This window comes from Crocodylus siamensis, chromosome 12 (genome assembly GCF_052110815.1).
Source record: "Crocodylus siamensis isolate JL-2025a chromosome 12, ASM5211081v1, whole genome shotgun sequence".
NCBI lineage: Eukaryota > Metazoa > Chordata > Crocodylia > Crocodylidae > Crocodylus > Crocodylus siamensis.
Window position 1 is genome coordinate 14309265 of NC_143406.1, and position 27853 is coordinate 14337117.

General features: G+C 41.8%; 1 protein-coding gene across 6 annotated transcripts in view; it reads left to right on the forward strand.

Moving 5' to 3' along the window:
• Nucleotides 1-27853, forward strand: part of PRDM16 (PR/SET domain 16) — a 459872-nt gene that overhangs the window by 219548 nt on the left and 212471 nt on the right. For all 6 annotated transcript variants that reach the window (XM_090024494.1, XM_090024492.1, XM_090024495.1 and 3 more), the window contains one exon: nucleotides 19166-19216. In XM_090024494.1, coding sequence (XP_089880620.1) covers nucleotides 19166-19216 — 51 coding nt within the window. The remainder of the gene's footprint in view (nucleotides 1-19165; nucleotides 19217-27853) is intronic.

Consider the following 27853-nt stretch of genomic DNA (forward strand, 5'->3'; position numbering starts at 1 on the left):
CTTTATGTTTAGCAGGGTGATTGCAGAGCTGACTTATTCCTCACCTTTAAATGATTGCTTCTTAGCATTTTCAGAGTGACCTTTCATAACATGCAAAGGTTGTCTGGCTGATTTTCAGTGAGGCTGTTGAAAAAAAATGAGTTAAATGAAAGAAAAATGTCTTTCCTTGTGCTGCATTACACTGGAGGAAAAAGCTTGAGGGGACACAGTCTGCTTCCCTTACACTGAATAATACTGAGTTCTCTTACTTTACAGTATTCAGTGGGACTACTTGTGGAGAAAAGTACAACTCATGCCTTTAAGTAAAGGTGGAACAATTTGTCCAGAATTTATTATAGGCCCAACCCAAAGCCCACTGAAGTCAATAAGAAGTTCACAGTTGATTTCACTGGGTTATGAATCAGGCCCTGTCTCTATTTAACTCTTAAAATGTGATCACCACTGAAAAACTAAGAGCTACTAGAGTTCTTGAAACATTCGGTGGAACCAAATTAATTTCTCTGACTCATGAATCATTGTAAAAGGTTGACTGTTTTTGGGTGGCAGTTGTTTTTTCTGCTTTTTAAATAGTTTGCCATCTTGGAATTATTACTATACAAAGGCCTGAATAATTAGCTGGGACTTGTGTTTCATTCTAGTGTCAGCCTCAAAGTTTACTAGGTGTAAGTCAGCCACATCTGCATTGCATCCTAGCTTCAGGGCCCCTAAGGATTGCATTCATTGTGGTAGGCAGTAGGCATGGCTGGTGAAACCTATTTTTGTTTGAACAGTATAAGTAAGTGGTTGTTAAAAGTGATGTTGGGTTACTGAAAATGAAGAAATAGACCAGATTGAGGTCATAAGTAGCTCTACTTTGGAATAGTATAAAAGGCAAATGTACCTCGTTTGTATCCAAAGAACACACATAATGAATGAAATACTTTCTCTTTTAGCAAAACTGCCAGACTATCAAGTGTGTTTCTCATGCTCATTAACACTGGACTTTAAGAACCTGATAAGAATGCAATATAAAATCAAACAGCCCCTAAAGACTGTGAGATTATATTTAATACTTTCCTATCACCAGCCTCTGAGTGCTTGGCAAGAGAAATGGTGACATTTACTAATCAGTACCCTCTCTTATTTGTCTTGGCTGAAAGTCTCAAGTCCTCAGCTTATTGAAGTTATTACAAATGCTCTCCATTAGATTGTGTTTAACTTCCTGGTATTTGCAGTAGAATTTGATCACAACGTTGTGAACGAGTTATGCCTTTAAGAAGTGATATAGGAGTTCAGATACCATGTATGTAAATTGCATGTTTATGTTCTCTCTTGCAATCTTGTTCTTTAGCTTATTCTTAATGTTTGACATTCATTGTTTTCTGCATCATCTGACCTTGACATTTTTTAACTCCTTTCTCAACACATAGGTTTTTGCTTTCCGTAGGGGAGACAACATTGTTTGCTACTAGTATGTCATTTAATGAATTTGTTTCTTTCTTTGGCATATCCTTCTTAATATCCTGTAATAACTTATTCTTATAAAAGTGCAGTTAACCCTCTAGAAGGCTACTAATCTGGAAGAAGTCCCCTGCATAGCCCCACAGAGATATGGGATGAGCACTTGTCCATGAGGGTTTCCCTTATCATGTTCCAAAAAAATTGCTTCGGCTGCTTCTATCAGTAGTTCATTCTTTACCTGCCACTCAGTGGCTGGCCTTTTTTTGCCAGATGAGGTAGAGTTTCTTCCCATGTGGAAGTCTGTTCAGCTGGAATGAAATTAAGACTCCCAGTACAATTTCCACTGATCTCTAAGCTGCTTTTAAAAAGAATGACTTTTGAACTTTGCCTGCTGTCTTTTCTAGTGGCAACCTGAAGACATAATTTGGCCTTTAGTTTGCTAAGCATCTTGGACATCCTGGGTCCCTGCTTTAATGTGATATTGAACTAGCTTGTGTTATAACAAAACCACAACCCAAAGCATCATGACTGTATATTTTACATATTCTGATCATAGCACATAAAACACAATTTAATGTAAAGTTTGTGATGTAGTCACTGGAGGTTAATTATGAATGCGGGGCCCAGTTCTCTTGTCTGATATGCTGGTGTAAATCGGATGTCCTGATTCATACATACAATTAATGCAACTGAATATACTCTGGCTCAATTTGAGCCAAAATAGTTTAATCCAGATGTCACAAGTTACGCATAAATTTAAGTGCAGTAATTTACTGCGCTGCCAGATACCACTTGTATCTGACAGGACTATCTGGCAGCCCAGTAAATTAGTTTACTGAACCCTAATTGCTGTGCATGTGTAGATGGTAATACTTTGTTGCACAGCAAATTAGTCCACTGCTCAGTAAAGTATCTCATGTAGAAGTGCCCACAGAGTCTGAGTCGTGTGGGAAAAATATTTTGGATTCGTTTTTATGTTTGGCAAAGGGTGAACAAAACTTGCAAGCTGGCTTCAGCTTCAAACCTTAAAAGACTCTCCAAAGATATAAATTCTACCTCAGGTAAGTAGTGCAGCATTTTGGATTGTTTGGAGCCCCAACACAGGCAATTCAACAAAACAACAGCCCCTCTCACCTACCTAGTTAGGAAAGGAGATGCTGGACACTAGACAAGATCTTCTCTCCATGCACTATTAATTCCAGCAGTTCTAAGTTCCTAGAATGGGGTATTAAAAGAAGTTCCTCAATTCAGCAGAGTTATTTAACACAACACATTCTGCCTTTTCATGAGTTGTGAGAAAATTTTGTGAATTGCAAATGCCTTTCCTATAACAAACACTTAAAATAATCTTAAAGTGGAATCAGAAGAGCTGGCTGTAGTATCTGTCTTCCCTGGTCCTCATTGTGAACTGACAGTCTCATGGTGAAGCACCTAACAGAACAATATCTGATGACCCAAAAATGAGGTTTAAAGGGCTTGTCTGGTGTTCTCCTGCCAACCTTAGCATCCAACTTGCTGTCATTGCTGAGCTGCCTTCCATATGCTGTGTTGTATGCAGGTTTCCAAAGCTTGTCTTCCTGCTTCTCCATGATTTGAACTTGTCACATATGGATAGCCTTTGGGAAACACCTTAACTTCATGAGTCTATGTAGTCTGTACAGGTATGGGAGAGCCTGATAGAGAAATCTAATGCAAATGTGCTCTCTGGGAATCAGATTTAACTTACATATATGTATAGTTTCATATAGTGTACAGATGATTTTCTGGTCAGGAGAGGATCTGCAACCAGCCTTCCCTGTGAATCTTGCCAGTAGAGCAATTATTGTATGCTCAGGTAGAATGATGGGCTTTTCTTAATCAATCCATTTTGACAATATTGCCATTTAATGTCATTTATGACCTTTCCTGAAACTCCATCTAGAGGGGCTGGAGATAGCCGTAATTTAAAGGCACTCCTAGATGAGTCCTTCATGGCTGAAGGATGGTGTATTTACAAGTGAAGGATGGTGAGACAAGAATTACCATCAATCATGGCAGTGTTTGAAGAGTGTCAGGAGGCTCAGGTGAAGAGTGCAGCTCTGCTCAGCAAGGTGAAAAGATATACGCACACTATGAGAGAAACTGTTTACACAGAAAGTGTCAGGATTATAGTTAATGTTAAACCAGCCCCTCCTCTGTCCCTATTCAGACGTTGTCAGGGACCTAAATTTACCCCATTGTGCCCAGGTCTTCCAGTTTACTACGAAATGCTTGGAGACCTACGTAACTTTCTGACATACCACAGTGAATTAACTGTGATTTTCATTTGTACTCCTCAGTTTTATAGCTGTAGTAACATTACACCAGTTTTAAAATTATTTCAAGTTATTTAATAAGGTAGTCAAGTGCTTGAACTGAGGATTATAAAGTACAGCTTTTATGTTTAATTCTTGGCTTCTGCTACTCACTGACATTGTTACAATGGGCAACTCAATCATTGTGCCTCAATTTCTCAGTTTGGAAAATGGCTATACCTGCTTCTAAAAGGTGTCCTGAAGTAGAAGTGATTTAACATGAGTTTTAGTTTTTAAAACAAACAAACAAAGAAGATTAATAAGTCACCATGCAAGTTGTAAAGGTCATCTGTACGTCTGGATATGGGTCTACAGCTAAAATCAGAAGGTTCAAATCTCATGGGCTCATCACTGATAATTACTTAAATGCAGAGAAAATGGGAAAAAGAAAAAATATTATATAAAGTCATACCTGATAGCCCCAGAAGCTTTTATGCTATTCTGATACATGGAATCGTCGGCAGTCCCTTGAAGTCAAGGATGATGTCCATCAGGCTTGATGGGTCCCCAGGTGACTAAAGAGCCCAATTCTGGGTGCACACATTCTTCAGCAACGGGGGCATGTTGTTGCATGGGGGAATGGGATTTGCAGCCCCGGATCGGTCTCTTTCTCCTTCCTCCACTGCTGCCGTTCCACCTCGGTATAGAGTTGTTGGGCCTCAAAGTGGCACATGCCTTGGTGGACCAAGTGGTGCCATGCCAGATGATCAGCAGTTTGCTTCTCCTAGCCATTGGTGTCGATGTCTCTGTGCATGAGGGCGACCTTGAGCATGTCTTTGTACTGTTTCCTTTGGCTGCCCTTTGAGCGTTGGCCAATAGAGCTGGGAGAAGAGAATCTGGCAAGGGAGGCAGTTCTTGGACATCCAGATGCAGTGGCCCATCCATTGGAGTTGATTTCTCAAGAGAAAGGTTTTGATGTTGGTGGATGCAGCTTCATGGAGGAGGCTTGTGCTGGTCCAGCAGTCCTCCCATTTGAGCCCCAGGATTCGATCCAAGCGCTGCTGATGTAAGCTCTCAAGGGTCTTAATGTGGCATCGGTAGATGGTCCAGGTTTCACTGCAGTAGAGGAGGGTGGTCAGCATGACAGCCTTGTAAACCAGGACCTTTGTTGACTTCTGAAGGTCTCTATTTTTGAAGACACATTGTCACAGCTTGAAGAAGGTGGCACTGGCGCAGTTGACCCAGTGCTGGACTTTTCATCAATGATAACTCATTGAGAGAGATGGCTGCTGAGATACGGAAAGTACTCCACATAATCCAGAGCCTCCCCATCTATGTAGATAGCATGAGGGATGTTCAGCTGGCCTGGGGAGGGTTGGTGGAGAACCCCCATCTCAGCGATGTTCAAGGACAGGCCAACTCTCTTACACGAAGCATTGAAGAGATCTAAGGTTACTTGCACATCCTGTGCAGAGTAAGCCATCACACAGCAATCGGGTGCATGCTGAAGGTTGTGGATGTCCTTGGTGGTGAGTTTTGTTTTTGCCCAGAAGCACCCAAGATTGAAAAGCTTCCTATTCAGTCGGTACTGGATACTGATGCTGGATGGTAGATCATCTCAGATGAGGTGGATGATGACAGGTAGATGGTGAGCAGTGTGGGAGCGATCACGCAACCTAGTTTGACCCTGGTCCAGATGCAGAAGATGTTGGTTTCAGATCTTCCACTCAGGACAGTGACAGTCATATCATCATGCAGGAGTCTCATACAGTATATATACTTTTTGGAACCATATATATACTTACATATATGGTGTGTGTGTGTGAGTGTGTGTGCGGTTCCAAACATGTTTGAAGTCAATAGGGGTGCTCAGTGACAGAAAGAGAATTAGTATGGGATCCTATGTGACTTTTTAAAAAAGGAGCGCATATAAAATATGTGTTTGTTATATTCCCACATTATATCATATTATAGTATATATTATATAATATTTACAGGCACACATAATAGAAAGTAGAAATCTAATTTATAGGAGAACTGTTAATTTCGTTGTATAGAATGATTCTCATACACTGTTAATGTACATATCTAAAGTATGAAATAAACATCAAGACATTTGCTACAAAGAACCTGGAAGGTTTCGTGAACATTAATAGCTTGGCTGTACCATAAACGTAAGCCAAAATCATAAAAAGCCTTGTGCATAAGGCCAAACTTCACTGAAAATTATAAAACAACAACCTTTGTTATTTCTTTTGCTATAATAGTCCTAGACCACTGGATTTTGGAACAGACTGGCTGCTTGTAAAATTGGCAAACAGCATTTAAAAAATTGTTACTAGATATATTAATGTGTAAGGGTCTCCCATGTTTTAGGGTAATAAAAAGGAAAAATATATTGCATGCCCTTCACAAAACCATCTTTGTAAAGCAGGGATTGGCAATAGTATTAAGATGAATGTGTTGTAAGAGAAGCAGTAATCTTATTTTCATGTATCTAGGAGACAGGGTATTACAGCTGTGTATATGCATCTTGTTAATTGTAGTGATCTTATAATGAGGACAAAACACATTTTGGTATCAACTACTCTATCTTTTACATAAGCATAACTATGATCTGTACCAGTAGTGTAGTTCTGATTGGAACTTTGGGTCAGCTCCAGTGTCTGATGGGTTGGCAGCAACCAAAGGTCTGATATTGCAGCACTATATGCCAAATTATTTTAAAAAGGCTCAGATTTCAGGGCTGATTGGGTGGTCCAAGGGCTGTATGGCTACACTTGGTAAATGTGTGACTAGATTTAAATTTTGGATGTAAAGAACATGTCTACAAATGAATTTACACATGCCTAAACTTAATGTCCCTTAGCCTAAGGCACATTATGGCGATTTAAGCATGCGTCTAAGCAGCACCCTGGACAGCCCCCCACATGCACAGCTGCACTGGGGCCCATGGGCAGTGGGCAGGCGCTGCTCTGGAAAAGTAGCGAGGGGCAGCATGAACAATGAGTGCATTCCTGGCTGGGAAGTACAGAGAAAGTTGTCGGGCGTGCCCAGGGGCCGTGGGGTCTGTCAGCAGCATCTGCATAGCCAGGGCTGCTGGACCACAGCCAGAGTGAGCAGAGGGTGCACCCAAACCCCCAGGCCATGTCCAGTGACTCAAAGCAACTGCACCCAGCACTGGGCCTGTCCACTGGGTACTCTGCCACAGGCTTTGGGGCACCAGTGGGCAGCAGTGTAGCCAGGTGGTGCAGCCCAGTGCCATCCGAGGGGGTGGGAGCCTCCAGTCCCCCTGGTTGTGATCAGACCAGCCCTAGCCCTGGCCCCCATCCTGGCTCTAACCCTCTTCCTGTGTTCCTGCCTCCCCAGTGTCGGTCGAGAGCAGGCCTGAGTCAAGCCTGCAGGGCCTCACACTGTCACTGGGTGCCTCCAAGAAGAGGCAGCGGTGGGTACAAATTCCAAATGCACAGATGCTGGAGCTGGAGTGGTGGTTCTTGCACCAGCAGTACCTGTTGGTGTGCTGACTGACTTGGGACTCAGTCAGGCCCCAGCATGGCTGTGCATGGTGGGGCAGGGTGGTCCAGGGTGCTGCCCAGGGCTGCTTTATGCAGGTACCAAATTTAGGCATGATTAGCCTAAAATCGCCATTTTTAAGGCTCGTTAAGGGCATGCACATATAGACCCGCTCCCTTAATGCACCTTAAAAATTGCTAAAGCACCTTAAATCAGCATATGTAGATGCACCCAAAAAGAAACAGGATGAAGGAAAGACAATAACATTATTAATCTGATGTAAATGTTAAGAAAGCAATAAACAATGACAGAGAGATATGAGGAATTTGCCAGTGTCTGAGCTTTGCAAGAGCTAAGTAAGAAATGAAAACAGAATCGTTTCAACACTATTAACAAAAATTCTCAGCTGTTAGTTCACAATAACAAAGACTGGGATCAGTAAGAAAAGTGGGAGGCAGTGGTATGCTTAGCACTGTTTGTAGTAGGGAGCAAAATAAAAAGGGGGCTTTGCCAATAATGTGAATGATTATAAAGTTTCAGGGTCAGATTCTGGGCTCAGTGAATATGAGTCCCAAATAACGTCATGGACAGTGTAACAGATTTACACTGGGACAGACTGGAGCTGTTAGCCCTTAAATGGAAAAATATTTTCTATTGTCCATATGGAATAGGACTGTGCAAAGCTTTGGGGGCTGATTTGATTTGGAGGAGATTCAGCCTGATTCAGTGATCGAATCTCCAAATCCAAATCAAATCAGGGGACCAATAAAAAGACCCAAATAGATTCAAACCTTTGTGAATCTTTGAAAAAAATTTGGACAACTTCAATGATTGGGGCAGCCCCCACCAGCTGCAGCAGAGAGCTGGAGCCGGACTTGGAGCTGGTAAGTAGGGGGCAGAGAAGGGGGGGCTGGAGGAGGAGGGAAGGGACCATGTGGGGGACCCCTGCCAGCCCCCAGCCCCTACCTGCTCTCCTAGCCCCCCCAACCCCTGCCCACTCCCCCAATCCACACATGGCTGCCCTGTCTGCCCCAGCTCCTGGTGCTTTAAAAAAAAGCCCTGACTCACTAGGTGCTGCTGGGTGGAGGGGTGATCCCCGCTGCCCCCCCCCCCACTGTTCCACGCTGCATGGAGGGCTCTGCATGAGCCCCCCTCCCTGCTCCCCCAGCCCCCCACCCCCCCATTGCTTCCCTGCCCACCCCAGGTCTGGCCCTTTAAGAAAAAAAACTGAAAAAAACCCTGGACTTACCGGTTCCTGCAGTGGCTTCAGGGCTTCAGAGGGGCTTATAGAAGTGCCCCCCATGTGGCATAGGGCAGGGATCGCTCCCAGCCAGGCAGGAACCAGTGAGTGCAGGGTTTTTTTTGGGGGGGGGGGTTTTCCCTTAAAGGGCTGGACCTGGGGCAGGCAGGGCAGCCAAAGGGGAGGCTGGGAGAGTGTGGTGGGGTTGGGGACTTGTGAAAGAGCCCCCCCATACAGCATGGGGCAGTGTGGGGCTGGAAAGATTGCTTCCCACCCAGCACCACCCAGTGAGTCAGGGCTTTTTTTTCGAAGTGCCGGGAGCTGAGGCAGGCAGGGCAGCCATTGCTGGGCCTGGGAGAGTGGGCGGAGGATGGGGCCTGTGTGATTCGGAGATTTGGCAGCAGCCAAATCTCTGAATCACATTCAGCTGAATCGATTCAGGACAGTGATTCGAATCGCTGTCCCCTGAATCAGCTAAATCTGAATCTGAAGCAAATACTAGCTGCTTTGCACAGGCCTAATAAGGACAGAAGTCAGGCTTCCTCCCTCCCCACCCTTGTCTTTGGGGCAGAGTAATTCATTCTATCACTTGTTTAGTATGATATTGAAAGTGAAAATAAAAAGGACCCCTTGTGAGTTTCTGAAAGCCCTCTCTGGCTTTTGACTCTGAGGATTGAAATAGTGGTTGCCTTTGCACCACCGTGAAAGTTTTTATGGTGGCACAAAGTGAAAATAGATAAATGTTCCTACCTTTTGTAGCACCACAAATGCCCAAGTTTGTGGCTGTGACTGAAGATAGTAATAATTTTGTCTTGCTTTATTGTGATAGATGTCTCCTTGCTTGTGGGGGAGTGCAGGCAGCCTGGGAACTGCCTGTGCTCTCCAACCACCTGCTCTGGGGCTTGAGGGCCCAATCCTGATCTGATTCCTGGGCAGAATTGGGCTCCTCAAGCCCTCTGAACACCTGCTCTGCTTTCCAGAGCACAGGTTGGCATGGGCCCTGTAAAGGTGGTGTGGGGTGGCATGGAAGCTGTGGAATTTCTCGAGTCTTGTACCTCCACATTGGGACCTGCGCGGGTTCCCATGCCACCCTGTGCTTCATGCCGGGGCACAGGTCAGCACTGGCCGTGGTGTGGAGGCAGTAGCACCAGGGATTCCCCAACTCCTGCGCCTCTGTGCTAGCCCATACTGGGACCTTTGGAGGCTCATGCCTGCATGTGAGGGGCACAGATTGGCACAGGATGTGTGCTAGTCCTAACAAAGAGGCACAGTGCAGCAAGAAATGCAGGGACCCCCCCACCAGGCAAGAGGAATACACCACACTTTGTCCCACATGAGGCTCTTGCCCCATGTAAGACAGCAGGTGAGGTGTTTTGCCCCCAAAAGTGGCTTAGCTGTGGTGGGACATGTCCCACCACATCTGATCTTCTGTTTGTTAATGGGTATTTGTACCCTGAGTTGCAATGAAAAAGCAGGAATTACAAACAAGTTGGAACCAGTAGGACCAGTAAGTAAGCAAGAGTATGCTAAGTCTACTTTGCTGGGGGGGAAAAGCATCTCACAGTGGCCAGCAGTATACAGTATCTTCTTGGAGACTCCTGTTTTTCAGACGTTTCAAACTACTGGTTTCAAGCCTTCTGGAAAAATCTTCTTAGATTGAAGCTAAGACAAAAACCAGAAAATTTACTTCATATGCAAATCGGCTTTTTAGAGAATCAATCCGTTCCACAAGCTAACACCTCTAAAATGTCTTCGGAATATATCTAAGAATCCTGTATTGAGACATAACTGTATAAAAGCTGCGAGGCGATGTTCTTAAAATCATAGCAGCTTTGATGCCAAATCCAACCAGGCTGCTAAAATACTGGACCATTTTAACTTCAGTGCTTAATAAAAGCTATGGATTCTGCTTATGGTGATCTGAAAATCAGGATCTTGCAACACTAAATCCCATTGCCAGAAATCAGCAAGCCATACATTGCTGGGGCCACAGGGTTAAACTAAGTAATATAGTACTTCAGAAAATAAGCAGATTTAGTGTGATTTAAAGCCAAGAGATTGGAACACTGTAGAAGATCTTAGGTCAACAAAGGATGAAATAATATTTTATCACTAATGAACTGACTCATGGTTATAAATCAGCAGTCTCACAGCCCTTTACTAGTTGGAATCAGAACTGCCCAATTGTGTCAGCAGCCCAGGTGAGTACTGGGACCATTTCTTTTAGTACAAAGATAGTACTTATGAAAAGAAGATTGGGCTCTTCTCCTGCCATAAAACTCTTGAGTAACCTTACTGCATGGCAGAGCAGTAGCCCGGAAGTCCAGAATGGTGCAGATATATTATAATCTCCTCCCCTCTTATGCACTAGCAAATACCAGACTTCAGGCGGATGGCTTTTGCTGTTGGCCAAACAATAAATGAAAGCATCTTCTAATACTAGAAAGAAACATAAAGTTATGACGTTCCTTTTCTCTGCATTAAAATACTATGCATGGCACAACTCAGATGGATGGTGTTGCAAAGAAATTTAATTCTTGTGCAGAAGAATAAAGACACATGAAAAATTACACGCATGCACGTGCACGAGTGCACATGCACACACATACATTGCCAGCAGCTGCAACAAAGGGAGTGCCCTGAGTGCTGGCACTTTCTCTGTGAGCATGAAGGATATGAAGCACAGGGCAAGAGGTCATGCGTAGGGAATGTTTAGTATGTCACTGAGATGGGTTATAATTGAGGGCCATATTCTGTGAGGTGCTTAGTACTCGGCTCAAATCCAGCTAGTCACTTGAACACATAAGTAGCCTATTCATTTCTATAGGATGCTTCCCATGCTTAAGGGCTTAGGGCTGGATCAGGGCCAGAGCAATCAGCACCTTGCTGGATCAAGCCCCAGAAGAGTCATTCAAACAAGTTATATCATAAGAAGTGGTATACCTTTGCAGCTCTGCTCTCTAAGCCATATTCAGGGCAAGGAGAGAGCTCGGCCAGAATACACATCTCTGAGCCTTTTTTCTGGTGCAGGGCAGCACAAACAGCCTCACCACCAAATGGGAGGAACGCTCAGCCAAGCCCATTCTCCAGCTAGTGCAGTTAGGCCAGGCCATTCCCCTAGGTTGCAGAATGGTGTCCTGCTTTGGCCGGGGTACATTACCCAGTGCAGATGGGTGCTGAAGGAGTTGGCTGATATGATTGCAGAGCTCCTGGCCATTATCTTTGAAAACTCATGGTGATCAGGAGAGGTCCTGGATGATTGGAAAAGAGAAAATATAGTGCCCATCTTTAAAAACACGAAGAAGGGATGTGCGAAATTTCACTGCTGGCTTTGTTTCGACTCATTTCAAGGTCGAAACAGCAAAATCAAAAGGAAACATATTGTTGAAACAGCCTCGAAACAAAATGAGGCAGGTTGAAATGTTTCGCTATGACATGGGTGCTTGTGCAACTGCTGCCTCTGATTAGGCAACAGGATTGAAGGTCCCCCATCACTTGCCACCACAGACCTGGGGGTAATAGTTGACCACAGTGTGAACATGAGCCAGCAATGCAATGCTGTAGCCAGGAGGGCCAACAATATCCTGGCATGCATCAATTGATGCATCTGCAGAACAACCAGCAAAACCATTGCAAACAAGTGATTCTCCTGCTCTACTCAGCTCTACTTGGCATTGGTGAGAGCACAGCTGGAGTACTGTGTCCAGTTCTGGGCTCCGCACTTCAACAAGGACATGGTAAAGCTTGAGAGAGTCCAGAGAAGAGCTACCCATATGATCAGAGACTTGCATGGCAAGCCAGATGAGGAAAGCCTGCAGCTTTGAACCTGCTGCGCCTTAACACATGCAGTGTCACCCATGTCACGAGTTTTGCTTGTCTGCAGCTTGAGGTACAGTTTCCCCCAAGCCCCCACACCTATCTCCTTGAAACTTGGCAGGTTTTGTGGCCTCAGCAGGGGTTAGCATGCCTGCAGTTTTGATCCCGCTGTAGCTTAACACATACACGTGACGTGAGTTGTGCTTTCAAGATTTTGGGTGCAGGTTCCCCGTACCCTCTACACCTATCTCCTTGAAGCTTGTCAGGCTTCATGCCCCCAGAAGGGGCTACCATTTCTGCAAGTTTCATTTAAATCAGGCCAGAAATGACAATGATATAGGCTGTTTCAACCTTCCCCATTATAGCCTATGGGCGAAACGGTGAAACAGCATCAAAACTGTTTCGACGAAATGGGATGGAACATCTGTTTCGAATCGAAACAAAATTTTAAAGGAAATGTTGTTCCATTGAAACATCAAAACGCTGGTCGAAATGGAACGCTGCCATTTCACACAGCCCTGCTACACACCAGTCATCCTCACCTCAGTCCCTGGAAAAAATCATGGAGCAGGTCCTTAAGGAATCCATTTCTAAGCACCTGGAGAAGAAGAAGGTGGTTAGGAACAGTCAGCATGGATCTACCAAGAGAAAGTCATATCTGACCAACCTAATTGCTTTCTGCAATGAGATGAGTGACTCTGGGGATGTGGGGAGACCAGTGGATGAGATATACCTTGACTTTAGCAAGGCTTTTGAAATGGTCTCCCACAACATTCTCACAAGCAAGCTAAAAAAATATGGGTTGGATGAATGGACTGTAAGGTGGATAGAAAACTGACTGGAGCATCAGGCTTAGAGGGTAATAATGAATGGCTCAATGTCTAGTTGGCAGCAGCTATCAAGTGAAGTGCCCCAGGGGTCAGTCCTGCAGCCAGTTTTGTTCCATATCTTCATCGATGATGCAGCAGATGGGATAGAGTGCACCCTCAGCAAGTTTGCAGATGACATCAAGCTGAAAGGAGTAGTAGATATGCTGGAGGGTGGGGCTAAGATTCAGAGAGACCGAAAGAAAGGAGGTTCAACCAAAAGAAATCCCATGTGCTTCAATAACAAGAAGTATAAAATCCTTCACTTAGGATGGAAAAATCCCATGCACCAGTACAGGTTGAAGACCCACTGGCTAAGCAGTAGCTCTGCAGAAAGGGACCTGAGGGTTCTCTTAACAGTGGAAATTAAGCTGAATATGAACCAGCAGCATGCCCTTGTTGCCAAGAAGGCTAACGACATACTGGCTGCATTGGTAGAAGTGTTACCAGCAGATTGAGGGAAATGATTATTTCCCTCCATTCAGCACTGGTGAAGTCACATCTGGAATACTGTGTCCAGTTTTGGGCCCCCCACTACAGAAAGGACATGGACGAATTGGAGAGAGTCCAATGGAGGGCAACAAAAATGGTTAGGGGGCTGGGGCACATGACTTACGAAGGAGAGGCTGTGGGAACTGGGCATATTTAGTCTGGAAAAGAGAAGACTGAGGGAGTTTAATAGCAGCCCTCAACTACCTGAAGGGGGTCCAAGGAGGATGGAGCTGGACTGTTCTTAGTGGTAGTAGATTACTGATCAAGGAGCAATGGGCTCAAGTTGCAGCTAGGGAAGTTTAGGTTAGATATTAGGAAAAACTGTCTCACTAGGAAGGTAGTAAAGCACTGGAACAAGTTACCGAGAGTGGTGGTGGAAGCTCCATCCTTGGAGATGTTTAAGACCTGGCTAGACAAAGCCTTGCCTGGGATGATCTAGTTGGGGCTGGTCCTGCTTCGAGCAGGAGGTTGGACTAGATGGCTAACCTGGCATCTCTTCCAACCTTAATTTTCTATGATTCTACAATATCCCATGCCAGGGTACATTTCTGCTCTAGTCTACAATGGAGATGCCTTCCCCGACATGACCTTTCTCACTAATACAGCAGATGGTTGTTAGTTTTAAAATAACTGTAACAAAATGATCACGTGTTTGTTGATTGACTGGTTGTAAGAGATAATCCCTCTCTTGAGAATTACCCAGTATTGGGCCAGGCTCTCCATTAAATAGGAACAACACTAGAACTTAATTGACCAGAGCCTACATGATGCTCTTCCACCATGGAGCTGTCTGCCCGTGTAGGATCCAACATGACTGAAATACTGTCATGGGCCCAGGATTCTGTTCGGCAGCTTAAGGATGTAGGATGTGGGGGTTGGTTTGTCACTGCATTTTCAAAACGTTTGCTTTGCTGATGTTCCTGACACCTGCAGTCGAAAAGTATTTAGAAGATTCCTATTTTATCTGTCAGCAAGGGTTCTGTCCTTTCTTTAGCATGCGACTATGCTGCCTTTGATGAAAGGCATGTGCCACATAAAAGTGAAGTAGTAGTATTATGGCTAATGTAGTCAAGCATACAGTGCCTTTGTACATTGTTGTGAAGAACACTATATCTAGTACGTGTAAGTTGCTGTGGTGATTTTTTTTTTTTTTTTTTTTTTTTGTAATTTAGGTAACAACAGCAAGCAGCTGCTTAGGATTCAGTCCAAGAAAACTTACATGCTTAACTGTAAGCATATGCTTAAGTCACATTGACTTCTGCAGTGTTGAAATGTGATGCTTTTGTTTATCAGTGTCTCCGTTAGCTAAGAGCCAGTGATGATGATAAAGAAAAATAATTGAGAGGAAGCATGATTCGCTGCATGCCAACTCTATTCTCCTCTTTTGAACAAATTCTACTCTCAATTACAGTCGTGTAAATCTGGCCTAATTTCAATAAAGCCAGGATTCCCAGTGACATTATAGAGTAGGGCTTGGCTTATCAAATAACTTTTTCACCTCAGAGCTTGCTGAGCCCATCAAACCATGCCTATTTTTTTTTTAAATGACAGTTTATCTGAGCTCACGGAATGAATGGATAACATTACTATTTACATAAGCTCATTGTGATCTGTCTCGGTAATGTAATCAAATTAGGGTTAACTGCAGCTGGAGAATGCCAGCTTGTAAACTGTTTTTCAAAAAGAATCACATGGTGTTACTTGACATGTTTAGTATACATTCGGGAGGCTTTGCAAAAATTATAGCACATCCCTAACTAATGTAACAGTCAGGGATTCTGCTGCCACCAGTTCTCTAAATCCAGGGAATGAAATCCAAAGAGGTTCATCAACAATTGGAGGAGATACTTCCCACCAGATTCCTAAAACAAAAGTTTCACTGACATGGCTGCTGCTGACATGTTGTCTTTCTTTTGGCTAAAAACAACATATCAGTTGAAAGAAGGAGCATATGGTGTAAATTTTGAGTACATTTAAGAACATCTGTGTTAATGGCAGAATCCAAGCCCACTGAGCATGTCAAGCCTTACACTTAGTATTATGGCATTCACGTGAGACAAAGTGCAGCCTGAGCTAGAATTACCTAATGGATAGCTTTTCAAAGTGTTTTTGTTATTCTTATTAATAAACATCACTTATGAGGCTTTCTTTTTCCCCCCTCTTATTGAATGTCTTATTTTTTGTTTGTTTCCCTGTAGCGCATACATCAAGGTCCACTCTTGGAGTGAACGTTTAGTGAGTTGACATGGCCTATCCCTAAGTGGTTGCGCAGCTTAGACAAAGGAAGTCTTGTAACTAGAACTGGTCAGTATTTCCTGAGAAACTCCAAACCATGAGGAAAACTAGAAATTTCCTGCAGAAAGGAAATTCTGACCCCCTCCTTCTTCCCCTCTCCCTCCCCCATCCCACCTCCCTACATAAACATTTTGGAAAGGCCAGTATATCTTTCTGCATAACCTTTGCAAAACAAAAGGTACTACCTGGCCTCCTGACACCTACCCAGACTGTTCTGGAGGAACTAGGAGTAATTAAGGGAGTCTGCCGAAGTCCAGGAAGTTCCCTGCCATAGACTGAGGAACTGCAAAGCCCTAAGTGTCCATAGTTAATATTGAGCTTCTTCACTTGATGTTATCAATGTGTCCCAAATGCAAATCAGTGCTCCTACCATAGGTGTATTGTAGGGCTGTGCGAAGCTTCGGTCCCTGATTAGATTCAGCTAGATTCAGTGGCTGAATCTCTGAATCCGAATCAAAGCAGAGGACCCTTTAATCTCTCCAAATTGGAGAGATTTGGAAAGATTCAGTGATTCAGACATAGAGACAGCTTTAAATGGTTTTTTTACATACCTCTAGGTAGCAGGGGTTCGTGAGTGCTGTGATGCTGGGGTGCATGGAGTGAGCCACAGAACGGCAGGGGGACCACATCCCCCCACTTCTGGTCCACTTCTGGGTTCAATGCTGAGCATGTGAAGGGCCCCCCCCCCATGCTCCTGTGGGATGCTCCATGCACCCCAGCATTGCAGCGTTCACAAGGCACACCTGGTACCTCAAGGTATGTAGAAAAAACATTTAAAGCTGTGTCTATGTCTGAATTGCTTATTTTCTGAATCAGCATTGAATTTTCAGATTTGGATTTGGCCAAATCGAATCAGAGACAGTGATTCGAATCAATGAATCGAATCACTGTCCCTGATTCGGGCCGAATCTGAATTGAATAGGGCCTGTTTTGCACATCCCTTGTGTATTGTATTTAGACTATAGTACCAGTGATCAAACGGAAATACAATTTAGTGGTGTGCTTCCCAAAGGCTGCTGAGGCCCCTTAGTCCCCAGTAGCATTAATGGGACGTGTGAGTGCTCAGAACCTTGAAAAATGAGGTCTTTCCCAACAGCTTAATGGCATCTCCTTGCAGTAGTAACATGACAAACTTTAGCTTTTTGCATTCCATGCTGCTTTCTCTTCATTTAAAAAATATATATATTGTCGTTATTGCTCTGGCATTCACCTCCTACTCTTGTTTGCTTTTAGCTACTTTCTAAACCACAGTTTCAGTATCTATTAAAAACAGCATAAAATAAAGAATGGGTTAGGATTCTCAGTATTTAAAATACAGCATGTTGTTACAGCTGAGCTCAAACATGTTTGCCCACATTTTTTAATTTAGTGAGTTGGTGAGTCTCACCTGGATGGGGTCACAGTAACATGGTGATTTGGGGCCAAATCCTCATGTGGCATTAACATTGCTTTGTTGACTTTTTCAGAGATAAGCCAACTTTCCCTGGCCAAGGATTGGGCCATTTCTTTTTCTTTTCAAGTAGGAAAAAATGGAAAATGGCTCTTTAAAATGTGTCATTTTATTTTTGATAATTGATGGCCAAAGGGGGCTCTAACACTGCATTTAGGGCCCAGGGTGACTGGGCTTTGAGTACATTAGCCCCAATCCATCACTAAAACATATATCAAATTTTAAATGTATGAGGGCGCTTACCCACATGCAGGGAGTCTGCTCCCATGTGCTGGAAATTTAATTGAGTCTGCTCAAGCACGTAAATTGACATGTGCTGGTAGGCTCGCATGTCACATGTATCAGCAGCACGCATCAGCACTGAAAAAATGGTGGTGGTGCACTTTGAACTAAAGCACGTACAAGGTGCTTTAGTTCAGAGCGCACTGCCACCATTTTCTTAGTGCAGATGCACGCGGCACCACTGACATACCTGGTTCCAATACAACACTGGGCACTTTTAATTAGCGCTAATTAAAAGCACCCAGTGTTGCGTGAGGAACACATGAAAAAAATACCCTCAGTGCTCCCATAGAAGCCAATGAGGCTAGGGACAGAAGTTACACATAAACTGGTATAAAGGATCATAAACTAGTTCAGACCTGTAACACAACAGAAGTTTAGTGCACATAAACCGTTTTTCAAAATGGCTGAAACCAGTTTAAGAATAAACCTGAGTGGATGTAGTATCAGACTTAATTAATTTAGTTTAAATCAGTTTATTGAACTTCTGTCCCAGATACCTTCTAGATTCAAGTTAACTCCCAGTCTCCCAGCATCCAAGGATGCTTTGCACCTCCCCTGAAAACCTTCCCTAGCAGGGTGGGTGGGCTAAGCTTGGCCCAAGTTGTCTGCTCCAGCAAAGCAGGAGGCATGCTCCAGCATCCCCCAGCTTCTGGCCTGAGCCACTGCCAGCATGTGGCTACATTTCCAGAATTAAGATGAATGTCTGTTCACTTGCTTATCAGTTTAATCTACACAGCTTGGACTAACCTGTAAAGATTGAATTGATTCAGACTCAGGCTTTTTGACTGTCTGTACTTAGCCTGAAACTTCTTTAAAACTTTGTTAGTTGGGTGCTGTTCAGTAGAACCAAGCTCGTCTACAGTATGCTATCATGATGGTTCTGTAGAGTATTATATGCAATTTTGGTGCCTGACCTACCTGAACTAACTTGTGGTTAATCCCTCTGTGGATATTAAGCCACAGAAACCAAATGATGGGAAGATTTCTTTTGGCCCCTGGTTGTCACTGGTGTGCAGAGAGGTGAAAATAAAAGTTAAAAAAAACCCCACAAAACTTTTGTTCTATTAAAATGACACAGCTTAGAATCTCAGATACTAGTGGATTCTTGGCACTAGCCAGATATATTCTGAACAAGCAGAATTTTCCTAATAGTTCCCTGGTTAGTTATTAACTTCAGTGGGATTTGCACACATTTAAACTTAAGGATGTAAATATAGGTTTACATGCTTTGGGTGACCGGGGGCTTCATGCTGCAGTGTGAACTACTCATCAACTTTGGATTGTTTGAATTGTAGAAAAGGAGTCCCAAACCAAAATGGTAGGTAAAGTTCAGTGTGTATAGTATGATAGCGGTAGTATTGGTGTATATATATTCTATGTAATTTTGGATCATTTATCTGGTTTGTTGGATTTGAGAGCTCTGGACTTTCATCTCTATTAATTTTCCTGTACCTGCAAATTTACTTAGTTTGTGCATTTTTTTCTCTTTTCACAGCAAATGCTGACTGATCCTGAGGGAGCATCCCAAGAGGGCAGTATAAAAAAGGTAGGGAAAGGTTTAACCTGATGCAAGTTGTATTTAGTGCGTGGCTTAAAGGATCGTGACCATTTTCATTTGCAAATAATTTTTATAAAGGCCTATATCAAAATGCATGCACTGAATGGTTTTCACTACTTGCTGCTGTTTTCCCTGGAAGTAGAATTGTACCCCTACATTCAACAGGATATTTTTTATGTGATTTGTGAATGTAGTGCTTACAAAAGAGGAAAAGGTACCTCTTTGAATGTTCTTAGTTACAGCTGGACTTATAGGCAAGTAAGAGTCTAGACCTAGGAACCCCACAGAAGAATATTTGTCTTACAATTGTGAAATCATTAGAGGTGACCTCACCATTAATGTTAGTTGTGTGAAATCAAAGGGAGTTGGCATGAATGAATAAGAATTTCACTGGACATATGCTTGGCATCACTTTGTGATACTCAGTGAACTTTATGAATTATAATATACCTTTTCAGAGACAATTATTCTTTTAAATAGACCAGGGAGAATCATGATCCCAGCATAGCCTGGCTGTGCTACCATTTCTATAAATCTCTATCCTGTTAGGCTGTTTACTAACTAGTGCCTCTGTCTGTCTAACACCGCATGTTTCAGTTGACGTTCTACTATATAGGTTAGGACTATTTTCAAACACGCTAAAATGGGCATTGTTTCTGCTTGTGGTCTTGGTTAACAGTATTATCAAGGTAACAAGTTGCATTTGATTATAATCTATCAGGGCGCCTTTCAGAGGATTAACATATCCTTACTAGACTAATGAGATAGCCTTAATTCCTTCCTTATGTCATGACAAACGGTCAATTTTTTCTAAATGAGATATGAAAAACTACGCAATATTTTAATTTGGAAAATGACAACTGCCTTTTTCATTCATCCACTAAGGCCATCTTCAATACCATTTCTTAGCTCTGAAAGTTAAAAGGAATCAGTCGTGAAGCCTCTGCCCAATGCCATGGAAAAATAAGCATCGGCAGGCTCCAGAATTAGCTTGGAAACAGATATTGAGACACATCTATACCCAGGATGGACAATTCTGTTCTCTCCAGGTTGAGAAAAATAAAACTTTATTTCAAACGCTATACTTCCCTGTATGGAATGTCTTCTGACCATCCTGTGACCTTGCAAGAGGACCTATTTCAGTGGTGCTGAACTTTTTACCTTGTTCATCTCCATAACTCATTTGGTGTTTGTCTGTGCCTCAGTGGGATCCTTTTGTCTGAGCAGACATGGTGACAAGGTGGCAGGTTCTTATTATCATAACCCACTTATCACAAAGATGGAAGTAAATTCTCCATAGCCCAGGGACTGCTCAGCTATTTCTTTCTTGTAGTCTTTAATTAAAATTTCCCAAATTAATTTCAGGTCCCCACATTAACGTAAAGAGAACAAGGCTTTGCACAATGGCAGGGGGTGCAAGGAGACATTTAATGGATATCTTCAGATGACAAAAAATATCCAGTTACATTTCAGTATGTTTATTTCAAAGAAAATGTGGCAAAATTCATGTCCCCACCCCCCAACATTTCTTGCCTCTTCAATGTTTCCCCAGCTGCAAATGTAAAACTGGACAATTATGATATTTGACTCAGGGAGTGCCATTGTGACTTTTTCTTTTAAATGCATTGTAGAGAAGCAGTAGTGGGAGTTTATGAGGTGATAAATTTATTGAAGGATGGGCAGTAGGGTTTTACAGCCAGGGTAGAAAAGGTCAAAGCAGTAAGGTAAAGAGTTCAAGTCTAAACTTAATGGCTTGTGAAGGGACTATTGCTAGACAGCTTTTTAGTCAGAAGGAAAAAAATGAAAAATAATCCTTTATAATTTCTGTAGCATCAAGGAATGGAGGGGGGTGGGCATGTATCTGTGGGGTAATGTGTTTAAAAGGAGTAATCTTTGCTTTGTACTTTTTAGTCTGGTACAAAAACCCACTGGGGGAAGATTAGAGTATTTGAATTTGCTGAATCATTAAATTGTCATATCCCAATGGATACAACTTTTAGGTTGACTTCTCTTTATTCCTGTTCCTTTGGAGGCCTGCTGGTAGGGGGGAGGGAGGGAGGCTGACTCATTCACCAGCCATCCATCAGGACAGAGATAAATGTGGTGGGTGGGCCAAGGCGAATTAAGAAAATGAATTGTGATCTAAGGGGTGGTACCAGTGCTTGGAAGTGGCTCACTTGCATGGCTGTTGCATCCCAGGCCCTACAGGGGGCAGTTGCAGGGACCAAAAAAAAAAAAAAAAAGGAAAAGGAACAAGTCAAATGTGAACTAGAAAGAAGATCTGAAAAAAGAGACTATGGAGGAGAAGGGGGGACTGACAGGAATGAAGTATAGAGGGAAGGAGATGCATGAAGCTTTTTTCAGTTTAAATCTGACCTCAGCATCCTTTTTTTGGGTGTTAAATTACCAAGTGGAGAAAAAAACTTTTACTTTCCAACTCTTCTTATAGACATATAAAAAACAGCAAAATGTTCCTGCAGTTTACATATTTGATACTATTCTACACTGTAATAAAGAAAGCTCTTTGCTTGAATGAATGTAAAATAAAAATTAACTCAAACTTTTCTTTTTCTTAGTATTTTTCAGTTTCGCACAGTCTCTGCATAACTGGGCTCTGTAGGAACAAGAGGCAGAAGTGTCCTATTAACATATGAAGGCTGTGGGGTCACAGAAAGCAGGTTGTCTAGGATTTTGATAAGCAGGATCTGTTCCATTTAGGTTTTGGGCGCAATTCTGAGAGTCATATTTTTCACAGAATAATTGAGACTTATGAGTGTGTGTCTCCTTGCCAAGCAGAACTGCTGGGCTTTATATATATTTGCATAATATTAGCTTTAATTATATTCTGGCAATATGTGTAAACACCAAACATTTGTTTGATTCTTTTATTTGGGGTGGGAGGGAGCAAGGTTTTCCCTGACTAGCTTCAGGGAGCAGTTCACATTTTGTTAGTGCACTGCCTGCATGCACGCGGGAATGTGTGTAGTACCAAGGCATAGATACAGATGTTATACTTCCACAACCATTTTCAAGGGCATCTCCTTGCTGCTGCCTTTTTTCCCCACCCTTAAAGGGTAGCTCACATGGTTTCTTTTTTTTCTTCCGAATTTTCCAGACTTCCCCACTGCAGGTAACACATCTAATACTCCAGTTTGTATCGCCGTCATCATCTTTTTGCTTGAACTGAGCTGGAGGTGAAAAAGTCAGGTGCAGTATTCAGAGAGGAAAGAATGCCAGCGTCTGTTCTGTGATGTTTTTATTTCTGAGGGTAAAGCTGCATGTATTTAACTTTAAAAGTCACTTCGGACAAACATTTGAGAATCATACTGAGAGGAGCTCAGGGCATAGGACTCCCAACCAGCCTCTTTTGGATGCACTGTTTTTCTAACTGTGGTGACAAGAGACCTCAGGGACTTCTGTCTTCAGCAGACTCTCTATTTAGTTTCTGTTTACTTAGAGGGAATAGCCTAAGGGGCTACTGGAGAGAAAACATCTGTGGGAGATAATCTATAGAGTTATCTATCTATCACTCTTGTCGACCCTGTCTCTCTTGAGAGCAAGCTGAGAGACTTGTAATAAAAAGGCATCGCTGAAGAGGCTTTAGGGACAAATAAAGAGACATGTTAAGGGCCAGATGAAAATGGATAGAAGACATTATTAAAGCTCAATAGCCGTCTTATCAAAATCCAATAGGATAGACATTTGGCAAAAGGTTTTAAATTTATTCTTTGACTTTCTGGAGAGCTTGAATTTATCCATTAACAAGAATGTACTACACAGGAGTAGGAGATAGTATCAGCTTTAAAAGAGTTGGATTCAATCTGGTATCTTATAAAACAAAATTTCTTTTGTCCTGTTTTAGTTCACTTTATTTTTATATTGCAAAATGTAACACGCTCTTAATACAGTGTGGATGGGAAGAAAATATAAACTAAAAGTAACCTTTTTCCCAAAGTAGCTGAACTTACATTTTTTTCTAAATAATGTTAGCATGCTCAAGACTATCAAAAGCTGCATGAGCTACTGAGGTAAAAGGAGTGATATTGTAATGGAAAGCTTTTTAGTTTAATAAAATTAAAAATGAACAAAGTTTTGTTGCTACAAACATTCACCAGAACTTGTCCATAAATCTCTCCAGGTTTATTATGATGTACAAAATGCTACAGGTCACAGAAACCATCTGATACTTTAAAAACACATTGTTCCAACAGGATGATTGATTGATAATTATGATAATTTGTGAAATGATTATTTGGGTATTATAACCATAGCTTGTCCCACTGGGTTGCTGTGAAGACATTTTCTATATCATGGGCCATCAGAAATGGCCCCTGGTAACAAGGGATATGGAAAGGTCTCGTCGGTCTCTCCCAACGGGATTTCTAGGACTGATGAATGATGACCCAGAGGAGTAAGAAATCAGACTTCAATAAGCAGTCAGGAAGGTAGTTAGAGAAGAGCAAGGGAACTGTTAACTGTCTTTTGTGGAGCAATTACTAGCTCAGCCATACAGCCTGAGGCCTAAGCAGGGTCTGTCATAATACTAGATATACAAGAGGGAGATTGACTTCCAGATTTTAACACAAGCTGTAGAAAGTCCACGGATTCACAGTATTGCATATCACACTCCTGTGCAATGCGGGACACTTTGTATTCACATTTTTTAGAAAAAAAAGCTTCTCGTGACATATTGATGCACTGAAACTGTTAGTATGTCTTCTAAAAAAAATCCTAGCATTTCAGTGACTTTAAACTTAGACTTCCATAAATGGAAGCCATTAATGCAAATGTCTGGAGATAAATATGAGCTGCTAGAAAAGCCTTTGCACTCTCATGCAGCCCCTACTGACCAGAGGGTGAATTGAATGATGTCTTAGCTGTGATTCTTGTGTGCATTTATATGTACCTGATTTTTCACAAAATTGTCTACCTGTTCATAAAATGTATTAATCCAGCAATATTTTCAAGCCAGTTCCAGAAAGTGACCTAACTAGACCTTCATGATGCTTCACAAAACGATAGGAGACTAACAATATCCTGTTATCATATCTAAAATCCAGTTCAAACATGATCTCTGCCATAGAGTTGCTATTTCTTAAAGAGCGTCAATTTACTTGTTATGTGGGTTATATCTTTATGAAATAAAAGTATGTTTAGCTGCCACAAGCAGAGGCAGCTTTGAGTTGATTTTTATAATCTTTTCTTGAATAGACTTGCGTCATTCCAATAAGCCCTCTACAAAAGAGTGGACAGTTGTCTGGGAGTCTTTTTTACAACATTTCTCTCTTTCCATTGTTAGAGGGCTGCTAATAAAAGAACCAGGAGTCCATTAATTCAGTGAATGAACATATAGTAAAGTCAGTTCCCTCTTGAGAACAATAATGTTGAGGTCAGCTTAGGTTTCCATGGAAACTAAGTACTTCTAAGAAGTTTGCATCCTTGATTTTGCTGAAATGAAGCATGTAAAGTAAAAAAGGTGTAAAACAGGCACAGAAAAGTCAAGAAAACAAAGTGTTGGTCAAATAAGTTTGCATCAATGATATTGGAGATTTAATTTCTTTAATACATTTGCTCTTGTTGGAACTGTACTCTGTGTGTGTGTGTGTGTGTGTGTGTGTATGTGAGAGAGAGACAGACAGACAGACAGACAGACAAATGGTTTTCTGAAGAGGCTTTTTTTGGTACTTGAACCTATAAATCAGGTCAAGTTAAGAAGTCCAGCAATTGTTAAGATCTCTCTATGTAGAGCTCTATATCCAGCAAACTACAGTGGACTCTCAAGTATGTGACCACAGCACTGTTACAACAGTTTCAATTTTCAATACTGTCAATAGTGTAGATTATAAGGATGATAAATGGCAAATAATTCCCTGTGAGTTAATACCAAGCATAGAGTGAGAACTGCTTGTACCAATACAAACATGACCATTTGTAAATTAAGGTGATTTTTCCTCCTTTCTACTCTGAGTCTCCATTAAATCAGCATAGCCCCCAGATTAATTCTTTTCGCACCAATTTACAATTCACTGTTATATTTTCATGCCTAAGTGAATAGAATATCTGGGGGGAAGGTGCGTTAACTCTGTGACTGAGTGATTTATGCACATTGTTGGAAATGACATGCATCTGTACTAAACAGTATCTGTTAAGATAAAAATGTGTACTGACTTCTGGGTTAGACAATTATAAGAGGTCACCTTGCCTGGAATAGATCTGAAACATAAACACTCTGACTTTGAGGAGAACTGAATTCATCAGGAGACACGAGTACAGACTTTGGAGATGGGGAGAAAAAGAGCTTGTTCATTTGGCAAAACCAACAGCTGTGATTTGTATCCTTTTATATCTCTGCATGGAAAGTTTGAGGAGGGGACCAGTCAGATAAGCTATTCCTTTCCTAGCCCATTCCTGGTGCCTACTTAGTGACCACATTAAGGAAGATGCCCAACAAACAGGTTAAGAGAGCTTTTTGGGGATTGGTGCAAGCAAATCTTGTTGAGATAAAAATAACCACCACCAAAAACCATGCATTTATATCCCTGGTTAATGAGCATGTGAGTCCTTCTGTATTCCTGGAAGAGTTTAATCAAGTAAGTTTCCACAACTAGGTTCTCCCATAAAGGATCACCTAATTGTTTGCTCTTTGCAGTTTGTAGTGAGCGGTTGGCTAATTAAGTCACCTGGTGCTGCTTCTACTGCCTGATCTCATGATTAAACCTTTTTTTTTTTTTTTTTGGAAGAGTACGAAATAGCAGACATGGAAAAACAAACACTTTTTGTTATGACTTATTATTTGAATAATCACCTGTACTAAGATTTGTGTAACTTCAGGATTCACATACTTTTTTACAAATACCTGAGAGCCCTCTAAATAATGTGAAACCACGTGACTAAATTCCCCACTTGCACTGGGGGAAAATGTACACAAATATATCTATAGCTATTTAACCACCTTTTATCAGCCACACTCATCTGTGTATGTGTGTTTATGTACTTAATTCTAGGGATTCTCTGTTAAAAGAACTGAATATAATGCCATCTGTAAAATTCAAGATGCGCAGCTTACATATTCATTCATTTACATCAAGACAGGCCTTCAATTTTTTTAATACATTTGAAAGCATACTGCCTATTGTAAGAGAATGAGCTGCAAAACAAAGTAAGAGGCTGGCATTTACGTTCTGCCACTAAGACGATTACTTGTGAAATAATATTCTGGATGATTAGGAGGTATTACAGCCTCCAGTTAGTTTAAAAATGCCAGAATGCCCTAGAGATTCCCCATGAATCTGTTGCCAGCCGGCCCCTGTCAGAGCTGAAGGCGGCACTGTCTGGAGCCCAAAATCAACTTCAGGAAGGTCATGTGAAAGAAAATCCTCAGTCATCAGGAAGCCCTTGGCCTCGTGGCCTCTCTGACATTTTCTGACAAACCTTAAATCACCAAAGCAGACAAAACATCACAAATTTCGGAACGATAGCCTCTGGGACTTCAGGACTGTATGTTAACTTAGAGGGTAACTCCCCCTGCTTCCTCACCACCCAAACCTACCCTGCCGTTTCTTGCTGGATACAAAGGATGGAAGTGGCACAGGGTAAACAAAGAATCTGGCCTAAATTCAGAACCATTTGTGAACTGAACTGGGGAATCAATACTTGAGTAATTTGCACTCTAGTTTGAGAAAGGGTGGCAAGGTGGCATGGATGCACTGGGGAGAGCTACCTACTCTTTAGATATAACATATGGTGTATGCATGGTTATCTGTGTGTGTATATATGTATAAATACATACATACATACATATGTGTGTGTGTGTGTCATAAAAATAGAGTATACTGGGTAGGAAAGATTTTTTTTCCGCCAAAATTAAGCTGGAATTAGAATTTATTGTATATGCTACATACATTATAAAAGCCAGATGGTACTATTAACATGATCTGTAATCTTCAGGAGCATACAATATTTAGCTAATTAAATCATCTAGCTATTAGAGGGAAGAATCTGAATCCTCTGTTAGACCTCTCCTGCTGAAAAGCCAAGACAGAAATTGTGAAAGAAAGGGATAGAAGAAGGAGGGGGAGAAAAGAGAGAGAAAAAATGAATTGGCTCCTAGCAGCTCTGTTGCTGTTACATAAAAAACAAAACAAGTCAAAAGCTCAGGCTTCATATCAGTGATCTGGATATGTATGACCTAGACTTTAAAACAATTAGAGCAACAGTGATAAATAAATTATTTTAATCCCATTTCTAGTTCAGGCATAAACTATATTTTGATGTTTCCTATTAGATGACTGTTTTCTTTGGGCCTAGAGAACTTCTGCCTATAAAAAAAACATGTTACAAAAAAAATCCCAGTTTATTTTGCATACAGCCTTTTTAAATAGAGGCATGATCATTAGAAGACAAATTTTCACAAGTGTCTTCTAACTTTCCCAATTTTCCACACGCAATGCCTGCATTTGTCTAAGCATATCAATCAACTTAATTCCCTTTCCTATTTGTGCAGCCACAGAAGCTGGGTATGCATTTGATTGAATATAGAACTGGACACAGATTTTACACTAGTGGAAATTTGGTTATTATTATTATCTTAATTCATATTAATTACTTAATTCATATTAATTACAA